Source organism: Calliphora vicina, chromosome 1, assembly GCF_958450345.1.
Source record: "Calliphora vicina chromosome 1, idCalVici1.1, whole genome shotgun sequence".
NCBI lineage: Eukaryota > Metazoa > Arthropoda > Insecta > Diptera > Calliphoridae > Calliphora > Calliphora vicina.
The window spans coordinates 146,232,775-146,254,258 of NC_088780.1; the positions used below are offsets into that span (position 1 = coordinate 146,232,775).

Below are 21,484 nucleotides of genomic sequence, written 5' to 3' on the forward strand. Positions count from 1 at the left end.
GAACACAAACGATCATTTTAAAAATTTAACATACCGAGGTGTCCTACTTTGGGAACCCCTGGTCCCGCTCCTGGTGGGGTCATCAGGTCCAAATTCAAAACTTAAACTCGACTGCACTTCCTCTTTTCGCATGTGAAATTTCATTCAAATCGGCGTAAGGGTTTAGAAGTTACAGATTTATTTCCCTCTTTTTTTATTCTCATACCACTGTGCAGCGTTTTTTAGATTAAAACAAATTTGAAGTTTTTGTTACAAAAATTGATTACAAATTTTAGAAAAACAAATAATTACAAACAAATATCAATTCCACTTTGTAAAAAGAAAGTGGTTCCATTCCGAAAGAAATTTTCGTTTAACATTTTCTGAATCGATCGTTTATTTGGTATAACGCTTTCTTATTGTTAATCACTCATATAGGTAAATTTGTTGAGTCTGCTCATCTCAGATGGTCTAGCCTGACTATCACTAGATGTTGCAACATGTCACATGTAGCAAAAAACGTAAACTTAGAAAAAACAAAGAAAACATTTTTTTTCTTGATAATCTGAATTTTTATCATTAATTTTGTGACATAAATTGCAATAACGCAATTTGAATAATTTAGAAATTCAATTATACATGCAAAAAGAATCATCTTTGTTTGAAATTATTTCAAAGGAAGACATTTGAGTAATAAATTAAATAAATATGTTTCCAATTAAAGTGATCGGCCAAATACATACAAAGACAATAAAAAATATGTACTAAAGACAATAAATAAAATTGCAATATTTTTATAATAAAGACAGATTTAGCAATACTTTTGCAACAAAGAATAAATCCAAAACAGTAGAGTATTCAGTTATAGTGGAACTAAGCTGAATAAACTTAAGCTGTTTAATTAAATTACTTCAAAATAGCGGTAATAGTAGTTCAAATAATTCCTGTTTTATGAAATTTTAAGAGATAATTGTCAAAGAAAATAAAATTTTCATAAATTATTCAAATACTTTTACATTTTTTATTTGCTTTCATATCAAAAAATGCCCTGATTATTTGTTTGTTTTCCTTATTTTTTTTTTTATTTTTTAATTCGTATACATTTTAAAGACTTTGAATTATTGCTGTGTTTGGCAAAAAAAAACAACTACAACAAATTAAATAAAAATGTAATAAAATTAATGAATGTTTTTGATGATGATGACGTTGAACAAATAAAAATTACACAGATTTCCATGATTATAATCAACTGTCTGGTGGAGTAAAAAAATTAAATTAAAAAATATTTATAAACCATCACACACAACAACAATAATAAACAAAACAAATTAAAGTAAAATAAAATAAAGAACTAAAACCATTAAACGATTTTTTTATATCAGATGCTACTTAAAGCTGTTAATTTGTTATAAATTAATATAATATTAAATTAACAGCAACAAAACAAGCGAAAATAAAAACAGTTGTTGGGAGGATAGCACAAACAATAACAAAATAAAAAAAATCAACAACAATAATTAAATTAAATCAAAACAAAAAGTTCATGGACACTACTACTTTTTGTTAAACTAAATGTTATTTGTTTTTTTGTTTACATATTAAGTTTAATGATATTTCATGATGCACTTGGAATATTTTAAGTTAAATGTAGATTTATTTGCAAATATTTCATTAACTTAAACCCATAGTGCAAAAGATTCTGTCGCATTGCATAAATATATTAATTTGGAAGTGAAAATGAGTCCTGAAGTGAGAATTAGGCACATCTTTGGCTGATTTCAGTTGTGAATATACAGTAACAAGCATAAAAAATGCAATGCTATGTGATCTTCAACTGGTATTATTTTTCTTATAACTGAATCCAATTCTCCCCATCTGCTATTTTTATATTTTTTTGATCATAGGCAATTATTGTATGACATTTTGTCCAATATTTTTGTACGTATGGATAACACGGTGCTACGATGAAAAAAAAACTTGGAAAACGACCTAGCGTAGGTTATAGGGCTTGCTGGGTACATTAGAAATTGTGTCAAAAAGTTTAATAACTTTTGCAAGTATAAACCGATTTTAACAACTAATATCTTGTTTTTGTCTACATAAAATTGTCTATAAAAAACTGTGCAAAAAATAGGGTTTCATAGACAAAAATTAAAATAACTATTGTTGAATTTGAAAAATTAAGAAAAAATAAAAAAGAAAGCCAAACTATTTATAAAAACTTAAACAATTTCTAGGAATATAGATCTTATACATACATTTTATGAAAGCTTAATTCTTTACCTAACTATAATTGTTTAAAATTTTGAAATCGGTCTAATAATGTGTGAGTTAGAGGTACTAAAGTACTACGACCTACCCTAAAACAGTTTTTTCAAAAAAACTAAAAATTTTGAGGGCGTTTCAAAATCTTTGAAAACGGTTTTAGTATGTCCTCACCTACACTGAGGGAAAAACGACGTTGCAAAATCGACAACGGTTGGTGTTATTTTGACACCATACGGTGTCACTTTTTTTCGACACCGTACGTTTACAATTTGTAAACAAACGGGTACGAATCGACAACGCAATATTGTTAAATTATTTGCGACGCATTTCAACGAAAGTTGCTTTTCATAAGTGTGTTTTAATTTTATTTACATTAAAAAATTTAAAATATTTTAATAAATAATAAAGGGTAATAGTGATGCAAATAAATGGTTTAAGAACCAAAATATAAAAGAAAGTGTAATTGTGTTTGATTGCGAATTTGTGTTGATGCAGATGAAGATCCAGGCAGTGAAGTCAGTGGAGATCCAGGCAAAGAAGACCACCAAATCCAGTGACGACATACAACTCCAAATGGAAATTTATAGTTTTTATATTTATTTTATATTTATGTTTTATACATATGTATTGTATTAAAAAAATCTAAAAAATAAAGAAATTGTTATTTATATTAATTACCAAAAAAAATAGAAAGGAAAAATTGTCAGGTGTCAAATCGTACACAAACGGTATCAAGTCGATAATTTTTGTTGTCAAATCGTACACAAACGGTGACAAATTGTCAAAGGTCTGTTATAAAATCGTACACGAACGTTGTCAAATCGACAATGAATGATGTCAAATCGGCTACGGAATGGTGTAATTTTTTCGTTGTCAAATTGACACCGTTCGTTTACAATTTGTACACATACGGGGTTGATACACTATTGACACCGAATGGTGTCAAATTGTACACGGATGTGTTCATTTTTTCGCTGGGTGTAGGCCTACAACCTCCACTAAGTGGCTTTTCAAGTTCTGACAAAAAGTGTCATTTTGTAGCAGAGTGTAATTACACAATTTTTAGTAAAAACTGTGGTAAAATTATGCGAGGAAAAAAAATGCAACTCTAAAAAATTTTTTTATTTTCGATTTTTCAAAAACTAAGGGCAGTTTTGTGTGATGTTACGATACAAAAAAAAATTGACAAAAGTATGAGATCGATGGGGTAAAAACAGGTAAAATTTTGCAATATTTGGAATATCTAAATGAATTATAGCGAAATATTATACATTTTTGTCGCGATTTTAATGAAAGTTGCAAAAATATACCTTAAGGTCATAAATTTACAACAGTGCAACTTTGACCTTCACGATTTAAGGGTTAACGTTGTAAAACTTTTAGAGTATATTTATAACTATATGGCCTATAATATTCGGTATAGGTTTTACTTAAAATTCATAACAGTAAGGAAATTGTTATCATTCGCCAAAATATGGCCAACAAATTAGTTTTTCCCCGAAAATCGCAAAATTTAAATCGCAACTACGGAAAAACTGTAGAAGATATTCACCCCTATCGGCAATAACATGTGAAATTTATGTTACCATGAAATATTCATTTCCCTCGAAGTGAAAATTGTTATTGTGATATTCCCATGAACTTTTCATTCACAATAGGTAATTTTGAACTTTCACAAGGGAAATTTTTTCACATGAACCAATTTGATGAACGAAAAAAGGAAAAATATTTCATTTGAAATATTGATTCGCTATAGGGGTGATTGACATAATTTTTTCATATTTTTATTCCCTATTATATTCTCAATAAATCCCAATGTAATGATCAAAAAATTCTAAAAAAAATAAAATTTTTAAAAATTTAACGGTAATTTTAAATTAAATTTTTTTTGGTCATACCTGCGAATAAGTTCACGTCATCCTACGAAGTCAAAAACTCATATACAAGTAAATATGTATAAATTTTAAGTAAAAATGAGCCTCTATTTTAATATTTCTCAAAATATGTTAACTTTGTTCCTACATTTCTTGTTCTAGTGGGCTGAGGCACGAATTTTTAATAACTTGAACATTTTTTAAACAATTTCTGTTTTTTTATATCTCATTAGAACGACAATTACGTACACATTTCGCTTCTTTTAAATGAAATTGCAAATTATTATACTAGCCATTAATGGCTCCTAAGGCTTGGTTATATAAATTGAAGATAAATAAATAAAAGAATAGCGTAATATGTCTGTAGAAAATCGTATTTTTCAAAGCTAATTAATGCTAGAACAATTTGAAGAATTAGGTGGATGAATTATAAGGATATAAAGTCTTGTTTTCTACTGTCATCTACTATCCAAATTTAAAAAAGCTTGTTTTTAGTTCTAAGTTTTTTCTGCTGAAATTAGTTCTCAAAGAAAAAACCGATGAATAATTACACTCTGCTACAAAATGACACTTTTTGTCAGAACTTGAAAAGCGACCTAATGGGGGTTGTAGGCCTAGGTGAGGACATACTAAAACCGTTTTCAAAGATTTTGAAACACCCTCAAAATATTGAGATATTTTGAAAAAACTGTTTTAGGGTAGGTCGTAGTACTTTAGTACCTATAACTCACACATTTTTAGACCGATTTCAAAATTTTAAACTATTATGGATAGACAAAGAATTAATATTTCATAAAATGTAAGCACAAAATGTATATCAAGAAAAATTCCGTAAGTTTTTATAAAAAGTTTCGCTTTATTTTTTTTCGTAATTTTTATATTCAACAATAGTTAATTTAATTTTTTTCTATGAAAACCTATTCTTTTTTGCACAGTGTTTTAAAGACAACTTTATATGGGAAAAATAAGATATTACTTGTTAAAATCGGTTTATATTTGCAAAAAATTTACCTTGTAAATTCAAAATTTTACAAATATTTTTTTTTCTACAGTTTTTTGTTTATTTTTATTTATATGCGCTGGGGGAGAAAATACTAAAAATGGTGTTAATTAAGAGTTGAATAACTTTTATAATTTTCATCCGATTTGAATAATTAAAACCATGTTTTGTTAAGAACTAAATTTTCTATATATGTTGGTATAAATTTTTATAAACTTTCATATCAAAATAAACATAAAAAGCGACCAAAATCAAAAAAGTTGTTAATTTTTGTTTTTCTTTTAGATATTCTTAAGAAAAACAATACTTATAACCAGGGAAACCGGAAATATGCCCTAAAAAAGCGTTTTAAGCGCTTTAAATATGCAGTAAAAACTTTAAAATATGCTCTTAAAATTTAAAAAATATGCTCTTAAAAAACAAACTTTTACATAATTTTTAACCAAAAAATATACTTTTATTTAAAAAAATCAATACAATTCATTTCTAAATAGGTAAAGTAACATAAAATAAACAAAAATAACATAAACTAAAACAAGTAAAACAAAAAATAAATACAACATAAAAACAATAAGCTATGAAAAGGCCTCGAAAGGTATTTTTTGATGATATTTTATATAAATATAAAGTCACTTCTTCAATTAAGGTTATTATGCAATAAATTACAAAATATTAACTTAAATTTTCAAATAAAAATCGTTGTCTATTGGATCTGAAAACATTTTTATACATAGAAAATGTTCTTTCGACATCAACTGATGTTATAGGAGCAAATTTAAAAGACAATATTTCATTAACACTTAGAACTGTTAAGTTTGAATTAGAACTAAAATTTGATATTTAGATGGCGCTATTATTAAAAAAGTGCTTATTTTATATTAAAAAAAGCAATCTATTTTTCAATTTTGAATTTTAAACAAAGGAAGTAAAAACCTGTAACGCAACAGCGAAAAATAAGTAAGACAAAATTTGTTTTTGATAAAGTCAAAATATGCTATTAAACAGTAAAATATGCTCTAAAAACGCAAAATATGACATAAATATGCTCTTAAAACGAATATATGCAAAAAAATGCATTTAAGGGTAAATATGCAAAAATATGCACTAACAAATCGATGCCAAAATTCTTAAATAATTCTGAAACGTGTAAATATCTTATCCATGTGCTCATTAGACTCTCCAGAAAAAATATGCATTTGCATATTTTGGTTTTCCTGCTTATAACTTAAAAATGTATCAAAAAATGAACGTCATTTTAAAGAGTAATCAGTTTTTTTCCAAACCCGTTAAAAAATTTAAAGTCGGACAAAAACTGACTAAGCGATAAGTCGACGAACATCACTGAAAACGGTTTTTTCAGAATAACTTCTGAATTTGAGGGTGTTTCTGAACTTTTTAGAGAGAATTTGTAGTGTACTCAACAAGACCTATAACCCACGCTAGGCCGTTTTCCAAGTTTTTTTCCATCGTAGCACCGTATTATCGGTGTTCGGTATATTTATTATTCAATATGTAGAGGAGACCTGCTTAGTTTTAGTATTATAAATACGACGAATTTTAGTTTTTAAAGTAATATGGGAGCTTCATAAAGCTCCCAAGATATCAAAAATCAGTATTCGTAAATCCCAAAAAATTCAGGGATTATCGGGATTGGCATACCTAGTTAGAACCGAACACGTAACTCTAATTTACACTTCGAGAGAAGTTTATATGAATTCCGGGAAATATATTTTTACAATTAAATAGTGTTTGTAAATAATAAAAACAATGTATAAATAAAATAAATACTCAACAAAAATTTCATAAAAAATAAAAACATTTTAAAAGCATTTTGCAATTAAAAAAGGAAGAATTTTACAGAGAAAATCAATTTATGTTGAAAATAAAATGTCATGTCAATAGAATAATTAGTTTAAAGAACCTAATTGATTTTAAAAGTTTTTTTGTTTTAGTTGTACTACATATTTGAATTTTCTTAAAACGATTGCTGTATCAAACGATTGACGCAATCGAAATACCTACTACCTATAAAATTTTCTAACTTTTAAAACAAAAAAATATATGTTTTTGCCATAAATCTGCCATCAACCACAAAATGACATCAGGGATTAAGATCACCTATGAGAGCACAAAATAAAAATAAAAAACATCATCTCATCACAGAATCACAAACACACAGAATCCAACAGATATAAATATTTCAAAATAACAACAAAACCCCTCTCAAAATATTTATAAACGTAATAAGAAATTGAAAAACAAAAATACAAAGATGAAGTAGAAGACTCCACCTCCAATAAGAATGAGAAGAAATGAATGCAACAAATCAGAAGACAGCATGATAGCGACGAGTAGAACGAATGAACAATTTACACACGCACTGTCAACAAATTGTGCATTTTCTTCTTGTCTTGTTAATTGTTTAATGGCAGCAACAACAACAAAACACGAACATTCAGCAACAACAAACAAACAAATAAATAAAGAGCAAGAGAGGTGTGTTTTTGTAAATACTAAATAATAAACAAAATGAAATTTAAACATGTAAACAAAAACAATTGATATTTATAAAAAAAAAAATAACAAGGAGAACAATAACATTAAAGGAGAGCTGAAAATGCGATAGCAGGATTTCTCAATCCAAGACAAAATGCTGAGATAGTATTCAAATTTAACAGTTATTTGCTTAAAATACATTTATCCGATATGGAATCTTTCCAACAATCAATTTTATAACTTTACAAAAATAGATCTGGAGCATTACATGGCTGATCGGGAAGAAATATCGTCGTCAAAACTGGGGTATTTTATCTTTGTGACATTGGAACATTATTTATCATATTGGATATACATTTTCTAGGCTTTATATAAAAATTTCTTATTTTTAAATTTTTTAACACAAGGAGAGCGTCGAAAAAAGTGGAACAGCTTTTAATATTCCTTTGAGTTTTTAAAATTGATTTGTTTGTTAGTTTGCAACGGAGAGGAAAATACAAGTAGATTAAATAAATTCAAACTATTTCATATTACATGTGATCAAGAAATATATTTCCAAATTGATCACAAAGTTCAATAAGGACCTAATGAATGAGCATAAATCTGGAGCGGTTAAACAAACGGCTAGGGGATGAACTTTGAGCTTTTGAGGTAGGTCCCAACCAAATATATGTGTAAAAATCAATATATGACGAGTTAAAGACAATGTTGGGTTTATGATATTCAATGTTCCAAAAGTCCTAGATCGAAGAAGGTCGAGGTAAAAAACAAATTTCTCAAAAAATAATATTTTTTTAAAATTTGTCACTGATCTATAGTAATGGATGGAAATTGTGTCATTGCAAATTTTGGGCAGTAGTTTGATTTAGAGGAAGCTCGAGAAATGTTTTGCAAACAGGATCAACCAAGTATCCTCGGTCAGGATACCAAGGCCTATAGCAGACATAGAGAAGAACCAGCCGCAGAAAATCAGAGTAGTTCCTGCACAATTTAGGTTTGAATGTACCCACCACTGGTCCACCCAAAGACTGTGTCCAAAAGCGCTGTCGAACCATCACTTCGTCTAATTGATTTATGAACTAACCCAGCAAAAGTAGCTCAATTCCTTGACCTTGTTGTAGCTGTCGCAGGATACCAAGGCCTATAGCAGACATAGAGAAGAACCTGCCGCAGAAAACCAGAGTAGTTCCTGCGCAGTTGAGGTTGGAATGTGTAGAATGTGTTGCTCAATTCCTTGACCTTGTTGTAGCTGTTACAATAACCACTACAAATTTTAAATATAAATAAACTGCTGGTGAAAACGTAAACGAAAACCGAATAGAGAATATTATTCTCCACTTTTGGTTTTTTCTTTTAGAACTAATTTTAGTTAAATTAAAAAAATCAAAATTTTCAATTGAAAAACAAACTTTTTATGGTATTATAAAGTAATTTCAACGAACTAATCAAGCCAATATTGGATACTCTCTTCCAAGGTCTGGAATATAAAGCGGGTGAGGCAAAACTTCCCAACCATATCATTCCAAATACTATTTAACCTTTATGTCAGCAGCAGAACTGCTTTACGTACGTCAACAGCAACATACCTGGGTATGTTCATACGTTTTGTATGGTGAATGGCATGCCGTTAACATAAAAATGCTAATATCTAACTCGTTTGTTGGAATATCTGTATTATTTTTTTTTATTTTCTTAGAAATAGACAAAAGGTTCAAAAATTTAATAAAAACCAGTTTTACCCTTACATTTAGTCATTGTTTTTTGAAAAAAGTGTTTGTTTTTGTTTTGCAAAGATACAAATTTTTTAAATTAAAATTAATTTTTTATTTTTTAATAAATTTCAATGAAATTTTACAGTTATATAGACTTTTCTAGTAGATATAGAAAAATAAAAACTAATTTTGAAATTTATAATCAGGAATCCCGTAATTCCCAAAAATTTGAAAAATCCTAAAAATGGGATTTTTTAGTTTGTTTGCTATAATATCCTCATCAGAACATATTTGGCCATCTAAAATAGGTTACTTTATTTTGATATCGACTAAGCAATTTGATTTTTTTGCCTAAAGTTGAATTTTACATAAAAAATAGGTGTTATTTGAATGGACCTGGTCCCCTCCGTATCAACAATTTTTGAATTTATTTCATTTAAAATATTTAGTGTAAAGTTAGCTTTTCAAACAGTATAAATTCCTAATACATCTTCTTTGAAATTTTGGAATCAGTCACGATTTTTAAATAACTCTTTTTTTGTTTGACATATACATTTGTTGTTAGTCCAATAAAGGAAAAATGGAGAATATCGGGATATATGTGGTCCCGCTGTTATCAAAAACGTTAAAAAAATAATATACTTTTCAATTTTATCATTATATTTGCATGCGTTTTACAATGGATACCCAGGTATGTATCCTGTTGACGTAAGGGTGCAACTTTGTAAATGGGCTTTATCCTAACCAAACTTGGGACAATTTGGCAAGGATATCAAGAAATTTCAAGTCGATCCGAATATCGAATTCAGAGGTACAGCATTTTGAAAATGCAAAACATTCCATAAAAAAACATAAAGGTTAACAGGTATTGTAACATGTGGCCGAGCGTTGTCATGATTGAATGTTACGGTTTCATGTCTGGTCGCATATTCTGGGAGTTTTTCGGACAATGCTCTTCAAACGAATCAGTTCGGTACAAGTTCCCTGTGATAGTCTGGCCAGATTTCAGCAGCTCATAATAGATAGGAGCCTTATGGTCCCACCAAATACAGAGCATTACCTTAGCGCCATGGATATTTGGCTTTGGTCTCGATTCGGCTTGGCCGGGTTTCACATACGATCTCTTACGCTTCGGGTAATTGTAATTAATCAATTTTTCATCGCAAGTATTTTCTTTTATAGCGTTTAAGCATCATTTTGTTCTCTCAGCTTATGGATGAATCCTGCTGCTTGCAAATGTTTTGAAATTGCTGATTGAATCGGTCCTAGCCCTCATACAAATTTCTACGCGCATTTTTGTTCAAAAATTTCGGTATTCACACAAGAAATACAGAAAACTTTATTCCAAATTAGTAAGGAACGGCCCTACTTGTTTTAAATAAATTTAAACAAATCAATGAATTGATTCCTTTATAAAACTGTTTACATAAATACGATATAACAAAATCAATTTCACTTACCCTGCTTTGTTGTGGATGCTGTTGCTGTTGTTGCAGATGTTGAGCATGTTGTTGTTGTAGTTGATGTAATCGCTGCTGGGCTGTCAAATGAGGTTGAGATTGCTGCAGTTGTTGTTGTTGTTGCTGTTGTCTTAAAATATTGGCATTAGGTGTAATGGGAGAGGGCGCGGGTGTCAGTACTTGTTGAGGATGCTGTAATGATTGTTGGTGTTGGGATTGTGATTGTTGTAAAAGCTTAATATTCTGTTGTTGCAAATGTTGTCGTGATTGTGTATGCGGCTGCTGCTGCTGCTGTTGCATACACGAGACAAGTGTTTGTGATTGTTGCTGTTGCAACAATTGATGATTATGATTAGAATAATAATTCATTGAGGGTAAGGGAGAGATCGTTGTTGTTGCTGCTGCAGATATTTGTGTCTGTTGCTGTGGCGGTGACGGTGTATAGTTTTGATATTGCAGCTGTTGCTGTTGCATGCATTGTTGCGGCTGCTGTTGTTGTTGCTGTATTATCTGTGTTTGATATTGATTTTGATTACGATTTGTATCGTGTACCCATGTCGAAACACGTATTTGTTGTTGCTGATGCAACTGTTGCTGTTGCAACATATTATTGCTGACAACATTTTGATTATTATTATTGTTGTTGCTGCTGCTGCTATTGTTATTGCTATTATTATTGTAATAATAGTAGTTTTTATTATTATTGGTATTTTGCATTTTGGTTTAGACTATTTTAAACTGAAAATAAATGAAGAGGGATAAATAAAATTTAGAATATATTTTTATAATAAATTGAAATTTAGTAAATCAAATGTTCGAAAGTTGTAAATGTTTGTAATGATCTTAATAAGTCCGCTTGTTTAATCTATAATAATAATTACGTATTTTATATATTTTTTTAATATAAAATCATAAATATCCTTACTATTTTAAGCCAATTTCTACGTAATGGCAAAAATTCAAATGAAATACTTTTCTATGGAATTTCCTTATAATAAAATATGTATGACAAATATGTAAATTTTACTTTTTTTCTATTTATTCAAAACCACAATATTGCGTGAAGTATTTATTTAATACAACAAAGTACCATTGATATTTTTAACATTTAGACAAAATTAAATTAAAAACTCAAAAGAGGTCATTGTATTATAAATACATACCAACATTCAAATTAAACAATGTATTAAGTATTATCTAAAATTAGAAATAAACTTGAATTATGGATTAACAAAAATCTATGTTTAAATTAATTGTTTGTAAGTCTCTACAAAACTTAAAATATTTGCCCCAAAAATCTTTAATCTGACTTTAACAGCTTATAACACCTTAATCTATTATTATTGCCACGCCCACTTAAAAATTTCAATAATCAGTATATGAAATTTAAATTCAAGCTACTTAATCGCTTGATATAATATTTTAATTGAATTAAATACAAAATGATCATTTAATACCAAAACATTTGTAAAATTTATGATAAACGGCCATACAATGAGTGATATTCAGAAAATACTACAACAAATATCTACTAGATACAATGACGATTGAAGACAGACAATGTGAGATTATTAAATTGGATACAATGACATTATGCTAATTATTATTACGAATTTAAATAAATAAGTAAATACTCGGTCGTTCGTTCGTTAGCTCTTTCTGTTTTGAAAATGTGTGTCTTTATTATATCATCATCGTGCGTAAGTGAACAATATTGTGGTTTTGAAATTTCACGTTAAACAATTTATAAAAACGAATGTCTACGCAAAATAATCAAAAATGACTCATCTCAGTTTTTAATAATAAAGAAATTTCTAAATCTGACAATATTTCAGAGTGTGTTTGTGTGAGTGGAAAGAAAAAAAATTGTGTGTGGTTTTGAAATAAAAAAAAATTATATTTTATTAAATGCAAGTTTGTTTATAAAGTTGTTTAATTGGTTTGTAACAAGATAGTTGCAATTAAGAAGCTCTAGGTTATTAAGTAATCTATTATTAAGAGAACGATAAATTATATACATGTAATTGTGTGTATAAAAGTATTTATAAGATTAAAATAAGAATTACGAGGCAGGTCTACTCTTGTTAATAGTTGTTAATACAAAATAAATCGTGAATTTTTAGGAAACTACCAAAGCATACTAAACCTCATTTTCTCAATCTGTAGTTATTTTTTATCGTACTGACAGTTTTCCCAGCAAAATGACATGGTAATGACATGCTATTACTTTTAATCATACTATGTAATATTTGGTAGCAGAACTGCAAAAGAGTGATTCATTATTGAATAAATCTTTGAATCATTTAGCAATGCATTAATTTTGCCCAAAATATGAATGGAAGTTGAATATTATTTTTAATGCATCGATATCTTTTAATTTATGGTGAATTAAAAATCAAAAATGAATTATTTTTTTAATATAATGAAAAACATTAGAGTCTGACCTAAACCTCTTTTCAGAACCGAACCTAATAATTGGACTAATCTGCAAAAACACAAAATTTTTAAATTTTAATCGATGGATGGATTTTTTGATTTGCACTGATATTTGCTCATAGCATATCGAGCCCTTAGTGCCAAATTATCGTAAGCGACATTTTTAAAATTTTTGTTTTATTGCAGAAATTAAAATTTTATGGACCGACTGATGTTTTAGCGTTCTCAGAATATCAAAATTGTTAATAACATCAAAAATATAGGGGATAAGATTATACATGCAGAGCTTCGAATTAATTAAATCTGAGCTTCATTCACTAAAATCTTCATTCAGAATTAAAAAATGTTAGCCATGCATTCCATAAATCCATTACCAACATATAATTCTTTAGCTTCATTCAAAGGATTTTTTTTTAAATATAATTCATTCACCATTGAATTAATTCATAACAGAATTCATTCAAACTTTGAATGATAAAATTTTTGTTAATTCAAATCTTATACAAATTGAATTAAAATGTATTTTCTTCATTCATCCTATTAACAGTTATACTGACAATTTTCATACAAAAATAGTTAATACATAACCAGACTTCGTGTTAATGGGGGTCAGTCTTGGTTTTGTTCTGCTTTTAATCATTAATGAATTGGAAAAAAATTATTTTTTATAAAAAATTTTAATTGAAGAAAAATTTAATCATTCAATACACTTTTAAAGCTGTTTTGTAATGGATTTGAATTCAAGAAAATTTTAATGATTCAATAAAAAATTAATTCTGTATAGAATTAATTCTTAAAGGATTGAATTCAATACATTTACAGTACAAATGAATTAAGCCTATGAATAGATTCAGAATAAATTTAATAACGGAATAGTTAAGAGATAAAATTATTTTGATTTCGATAATGAAATTAAGAATTAATTCTTTCGAACCTTTGGTCTATAGTAACATCACTATCACTGGACCAAATATTATTTTAGAAAACCCCCAATAGTACTCTCCTTCTAGTGTACTGCACATACGCTGTAAATACCACTTCAAACAATGATTTAGATTTAAAATTTTTTTATCCAAATATTTCCGTTTATAGTAAAATCGTACATTTAGAAAAAAATTATATACAAAAGTTTTAGTTTTTCATAATCAAATTAACTTTATCTTAAATATTCAACTACATATTTTTAGCACATTTGGTGAGTGGTAATCGACGGGTTTTGTTAGGATATCCCAGAAACTTTATATGTATTTTTGTTTATTTTTTGGAAAATTAATTTTTAAATACTCAAATTAATTTTGTTTAATATCTTGCAATAGAAAGTATAGCAAAATAATATGCAGACTTAATATCAAAAATAAATTATGCTGAGTAATATTATAAAAATCGATAACGGGGGTTTTTTTGACAAAAAATATACAAAGTCAAGGCACAAGTAAAGTACTGATTAAAAATAAGCAAATATGTTCAAAAGCAGCTTGTTTTCATGAATTTTTAATAATAAACATTAAAATAATAATTTAAAAAATAATAGATTTGTTGGCATTTACAAACTATCATTAGCTTAATGGGCAAACAAGCTAACAGCCTAACCACAAAAGCCAAAAAGTGAATTTTATATTAATAAATTCATATCTCAAATGGCCTAAATGTGTTTTGTTACATTTGCGTTTAATATACACTCAAATAGTTGAGAAAGCTTATAACAGACTTAGTGAAAAACACTAAGTCTGGAGATTAAGACCCGAATCACTATTGCAATTCATCTTAGGTCAACAAAGTGTCTGCACTAAATTTCCATGTTTCATGTGTTTATGGGACAGTAGATAACTGGATCAAGAAAAAGTGGTCTCTGAGAGAAAACATGACGGTTGGAAAACAAAATGTTTTAAACCCGCCTTTGGTTTCCAGAGATAATAGCATTAGATACATGCTTTTCTTTTAAGAAAGTTTCCTGGTTTGAGTATAGAAAAACTAAAAACTAGTATTTTAGGATGGCCCTCATAAAGAGTGAGTCATAAAAAACACATTATTCCAGCGAAAACTTATCCTTGATCCAACAAATTATTAATTTGTTGATCACTTTAGCTTTTAAATATATATTAGATATTATCTTTTCTAAATCATTCATTTACACAAAACAAAATGGTCGCCGCAAAAAATTACGTTAAAAAATAATTAAAACTTTTCCTAAAAAATAGCAAAAGTTTTGACGATTCATCGTCACACTGTTTCAAAAGCCATTAAACAGAATAAGGAAGACTTGAACGTTGAAAGAAAACCTGGATCAGAAAGAAAAAAAGTAAAAAAAAAAATCGAACAACTTTTCTATCAGAAAAGCAATTCGTAAAATTAAATGCTCTGATTCTTTTTTGCACAGAGTCAAAGCTAATGCTGGGTTGAAGACGTATACAGTTCAGAAAATTCCAGATCGTATATGGCTGATGCACGATCGCTTATGATGATGAACAAACAAAATTCACCAAGATGTTTCTTGTGTGACAAGCCATTTGCAGTTGTGGCAAAAGAAGCCAGTCATTTTTAATATCAGGCACGATAAGAAGAGAAATATATATTACGGAGTTTCTACAAAAACGGCTTTTACCTTTCTTAAAACATCGCAGAGTGCCTTCAAATTTTTGACCCGATTAGGCATCATGTCACTATAAAAAAAGGTCCTGGAGTGGTATTAAAACAATAATGTAAATTTTGTATCACGGTAGGCAAATCCACCCAACTGTCCACTACTTCGGCCAGTGGTATTGGGCTCTTGTAAAAAAAATAATTAAAGAACACGAGAAAGGTATGCCAGGATATGTTCGATTTTAAGTGTAAATGAACCACCTCGTCCAAAAGGTAACGGAAGCAACTATAAAATCTTTAATGGGAGAATATCTGGAAAATGTGATATGTTAATATTTTAATGTTTAATGAAATTGCTCAATATTTGAATAAATTTACGTATTTTTTGAGAATTTTTATATTGAACGTAGGGTTTTTAATTTCCCGACCTTTTTTGATTCCCGGGAATCGGTAAAAATTTTCTCTACATTCCCGGGTACCCGGCTATACCCGAAATATATAATAATACTGTAAACTATGAATATTATAGCAAAATTTTATATAAAAACTTAGTGCTATAATCATTATACTATATAGAGCTTCGTATTAATTAATTCAATTTGAGCTTAATTCACTAAAATTTTAATCCGTAATTAAAAAATGTCAGCCTTTCATTTCATAAATCCATTCCCAATATCTAATTATTTAGCTTCCTTCAAAAGCTTCATTTAAATTGAATTAATTTTGAAGTTAATTAATAACAGAATTTATTTAAAACTTTGAATGATTAAATTTTTAGTGAAAGGAATGAATACTGGATAGTTAAGAGATAAAATTGATGTTGATCTGGAAAATTTCTAAATTATTACATTCAAAGGTAAAATAATACAACATCTGCAAAACACACTCATTATAAAGCTGTCATTGTTACCAAAATGTCCAAAATCAATTCAATACTTGAAAATACCAAATGGTGTGCCTCCATAAAAAGTAGGGACCTTTGTTCTACTAGTGTTTTCTGGAATCTTGGTCAATCTTGACATTGAAGATTATTCACCTTTTTTTAGATTGTGCAGTTTTCCATATGCTATTTTAAATGTTCATTTGAAAAACCCCAAATAAATAACAATAATAAGCGCTCTATTATTGCGGAGTTATAAACGAAAAACTGTAAAAAACTTTTCACTTTATTTTTTTTAAAAAAAGTTTTTAATTCCCGGGAATCCCGACTAAAAATCCCGGTAATCGTGTAGTGAAAAATTGGCAAAATTCCCGGGAAATTTGTCCCGGGAATTCCCGGGATAAAAAGCCTAATTGAACGGTTTAAGTTTTATTTAACTTAATACAAGTACATATAAGTTTATTCAGGCTCACTCTTTAGTTCATTTAGTTCAAACAAATGAATCGTTCAATTGAACTAGTTCGTTCATGTACTACTCAAGACTACTAGAAAACTATACGTAGCATTGAAAAAAATAGGTATACAGTTAAGGTAGGGTAACATATGACAAATATTTGACGAGAAAGACTTAACCACTAAATAAAATACATTTGAATTCTTTTATTTATTTCAAAAACTTATTTTACTTAGGATGATTCGAAACAAAAAATTTTGTTTTATTTTATTTGATGCTGTTTGGTCTTGCAAAACACTTGTAAGAGTAAACACGTCAAACAAATTTGTACTAAAAAAAGTGGTTACGATTTTTTGAGCAAATATTTACCATATGTGACCCACCTTTAGAATCAGGGTATACAAAATCATTGCAGATCCGTGTTGTTTTTCGTTAAACGAAACTTAAACATAGAACGCATAGAACAAACATTATCAATGAAATAACAATCGAAATCATAGCAAATACCGTTAGCGCAAAGCTACAGTTACCGTTACAGATAATTGTCGTTACCGAAATAATCCAAATTAGCGTTACCGTTACCTATTAACCGTTTTGAATTGGTAGCCAGTAGGGTATTCGAATTATTCGATTTTTCTCTTGTTCGAATAAAACGAATAATTCAAATAAGAGATTTTAATTTGTTCGAATAATTCGATCACATGTTGAAAATTAATCGAATTATTCGAATAATTTAATTTGTTTTTAAAAAAGCAAAGATGAAGTTTTGATGTTGGTTTTTTAATATTTTATTGTTAAAGAAAAACAAAAAAATAACGTTAAAGTTAAAAATTCAAGTATTGATCATTAAAAAATATTCATTCCATTATTATATTTTCAACAGAAATTTTCTGATCAGATTAACTCCCGAACAATTGACTAGCAAATGCTTTCGTTTTGGAGCTATGCTTTAAAAAATTTGAGCTAGTTGGACATGATCCTGAATTCAAGTACAATATAAACGTATTAAGAACTTTTTTATGTCGTTCATTAATTCGGGTTTTAAAATGAGTAACTAATTCTTTAGTAAATTAATTGTTGACTTTATCTAAATTATTTATAACAAATTGTATTATACATCAAGCTCTATCAACGTTGCCGAATCTTTGCTTAATAAAGTGGTCTTGGGGAATTACACAATAAAGGGAATCTGTCCAAAGTTTGATATCATTGTCAGTGAACGTGGCTAATTTGAAGTCAGGCAGTGCATGATTGATAACATCACTTCTATACATATATTTTAAGATCATGGCCTTCATCTATTTCAATCTAATCATCCTCAATATCACTTTCGACGACCGTTTCAAAATCACATTCTCCGTCACATTCAATTCCACTTTAATCTAACTTAATATTTTGATTATTAATTGTGATTCTTCTAATATTTCGCCAGCTAAATAACAAATATTTTATTCCGTACCTTTTATTATCATTGGTTCAAGTCCTAAGTTAATCAATTTGAAAGATTTGTTTTTAGAATTGTATCTTCTTGCAGTAATATTTATATATTTATAGAAGGAGCTATCGGAACACTCATCTACAGTGATCGAAAGTCCCCTTGTCTTTAGTTATTTGTCGAATTTCAGAAACACTACAATTTTTGTGAGTCATTATTACTTATTTAAATTTGAAATTATGAAAAATTTTAAGCAATTTAATAAATTTAAATATATATGAACATTTATTCGTTTTATTCGATTTTTCTACATAAAATTGTTCGAATTATTCGTTATTCGAAAATGGCCATTTTTAAATTGTTTGAATAATTATTCGTAAGAAATTATTCGATTAATCGAACGATCAATACCCTAGTAGCCAGCTTTGAATAATATGTATGTTAATTTTAATTAAATTTAAGTTTACAGAGTTTAACAAAATGTTACCGCCATTATTTTGATATACTGTCGTGCGAATTACAAGACAGTTCTGGTCTCTATATTTCGAAGATTAATAAATAAATCTATATATTCATTTTTTGTTTAAAAAAGTCTGCTATGAGTTCCTGATGTTGACTTATAAAACTAGGGAACAATTTTGGTTTTTAAACAAATTTAATAGAATTTGTGTAACAGTTTTATTAAAATTAACACTTCTCTTTTAACTCCCCACAATTACGTTTGAACTTTTTTATCGTACAAATTCAGTTTCATTAAAAATTTTTACAGCCCCCAAAAAAAAACTTAAACCAATTTTTTTTTTTGAAAAATAAAAACTTTAATTTTTCAAGTCACACCTTTTTCTGATTTGTTTTTTTTTTCGAACTAAACAGAACAGAACACAATACATAATTTGTTTTATGAGATGCAAAATTTAACTAAAATTTCACAATGTCACAGGTATTTTGTAGGTACGACGACGACGTTTTTCAAAACTGTTTTTTTTTTTCTTTTTGATGGCTTATCAATGTTGTTAATCACAGGCACAATAACAATAATAACAACAAAGCCAACTATAATTCTTAGAATTTCACCATAAAAATTATAAAAATTTAAACAAACATTTACAAAATTTCGAACAGTGTTGTGTTGTATTTTAGTTAAGTTTTTTTTTTCATTTTCAACAGATCGTTGATCATCATGACACACAAAAAAACCACTTACATTTTTGGCACTTTTAAGAATAATAAATGGCATTATTTTTAACACCCACAACTTTTTTCAAAAAGCATTTAATATTTTTTTTTTTAAACTTTTGTTATTTTTTTTGTACTTTTTTAATTACACAAATTTGAAATATGTATATGTTGTTGTTGTTGTTTTTTGTTAATTATAACTTTATTGCATTAATTGTGATTTAAACGAAAAAGGTCGTTGACATCAGCTCCAATCAATCGGCTTTGTGAAACAACTGTAAAATTGTAAAAACTTCCACATTTTTAAAGAGAAATATTGAGGCACTTTGATTTATTATAGATCTAGATCATTTGTGATTTCAAATAATTTTTCGGTTTTTTTTAAAAAATAAATTTTAGTTAATTTTTTTTTTGATATTTTTCTTTAGCTAATTTGTCACTTTTATCATTTAAGGGATTTTCTTTATTTTTAATATTTTTTTTCGTTTTTGGTTTTAAATTTTCTTTTTTTTGTTGTACTAGATAGTATTTAGTTTTTGTTGTTATTGTTTTTACTTCCTTACGTTAGCAGGGCCCGCAACATATTAAAATACGAAATGTAAACCGAAATTTGATAAACCTTTTTTTACTGTGTTGTGTGTGCGCCGCGAGTTTAGCGTAGAGTAGAATTTAGTAGTAGTAAGTTAAGTAAACTGAGCTGAAATAATAATGTTTGTTTGACTGGCGAAAAATACGAAATACACACACACACACTACCACTCACACAGGCACTGACACTCACACATACTCTCTTACATATATTCATTCTGAGGATTGTTTTGTATTATTGTATGTTGTACAGTGTGCATTAAATGTTTACGGGTAGTTGGTAATTTAAAATAGCACACTGAATGACAATTGTCTATCTAATAGCAAATTACTATCTTGTAAAGTATTGTACAAAAAAAGTTTAAAGTGACTACATCCTAGATTACCTAGAGACACTAAAGTGTAATTTGTCACTTTAGACTTCCCTGGATGTATAAAATTTACAGTAGTGAAAATTACTGTCTGAAAGGGATACATTGACTACTTGTATAACTCCTTGGAATTTTTGTGCAACAAAAGCTGTTTTAATTAGAGGAGTGTCTCAAAAAAAATATTTTTTTTTGTATTTTCAAATCCGAAATGGTTGAATTGGAACAAAGTTTAAGCAAGGGATAAAGCCTACAGATAAATATAAATCAAAAAACTAAAACATCTGAAAATCTAAAATAATTTTGAGATACGTAATTTAATATTTTTTGAGAATATCCGAAAAAGTAGTGGGTTATTGTTGGATTTGGTCAGATGCCGTTCAACTATAAGCACTTCAGAATGATCCGCTGTATTTATTGATTTCAGTATGAAATCATTAAAATTCTCCTTTGTAAAACTGTTTCTTTGCTGCGTTCTACCAAAAGTTCGTAATAATAAATTCTTAATACAATTTTCAAAATCAAATAAAATTTTATTTCTTAACCATGCCATTAAAGAATTCATTGAGAATTAATTCAAGTTCCAGTAAATCGTTATGCTCCAACTACCATTCCAATGGACAATGCAATACATGTAAATACATTGAAAAGTTGCTTTAAAAGAATTGCTTAAAGGGAGGTCAGACGGCATGTATTGCTTGTGTTTTGTGCCATGTATTGAGACATTTTTCCACATGTAAACATATACATACCGTGTGATCCATATGAATCTATGTGT

General features: G+C 28.2%; 1 protein-coding gene across 1 annotated transcript in view; it reads right to left on the reverse strand.

The window, feature by feature from the left end:
* kay (transcription factor kayak) overlaps nt 1–11,521 on the reverse strand; it is a 125,128-nt gene extending 113,607 nt beyond the window's left edge. Inside the window, exon 1 of the mRNA XM_065516063.1 lies at nt 10,790–11,521. Coding sequence (XP_065372135.1) covers nt 10,790–11,506 — 717 coding nt within the window. The 5' untranslated portion in view covers nt 11,507–11,521. The remainder of the gene's footprint in view (nt 1–10,789) is intronic.
* Between the last annotated feature and the right edge of the window lie 9,963 nt (nt 11,522–21,484).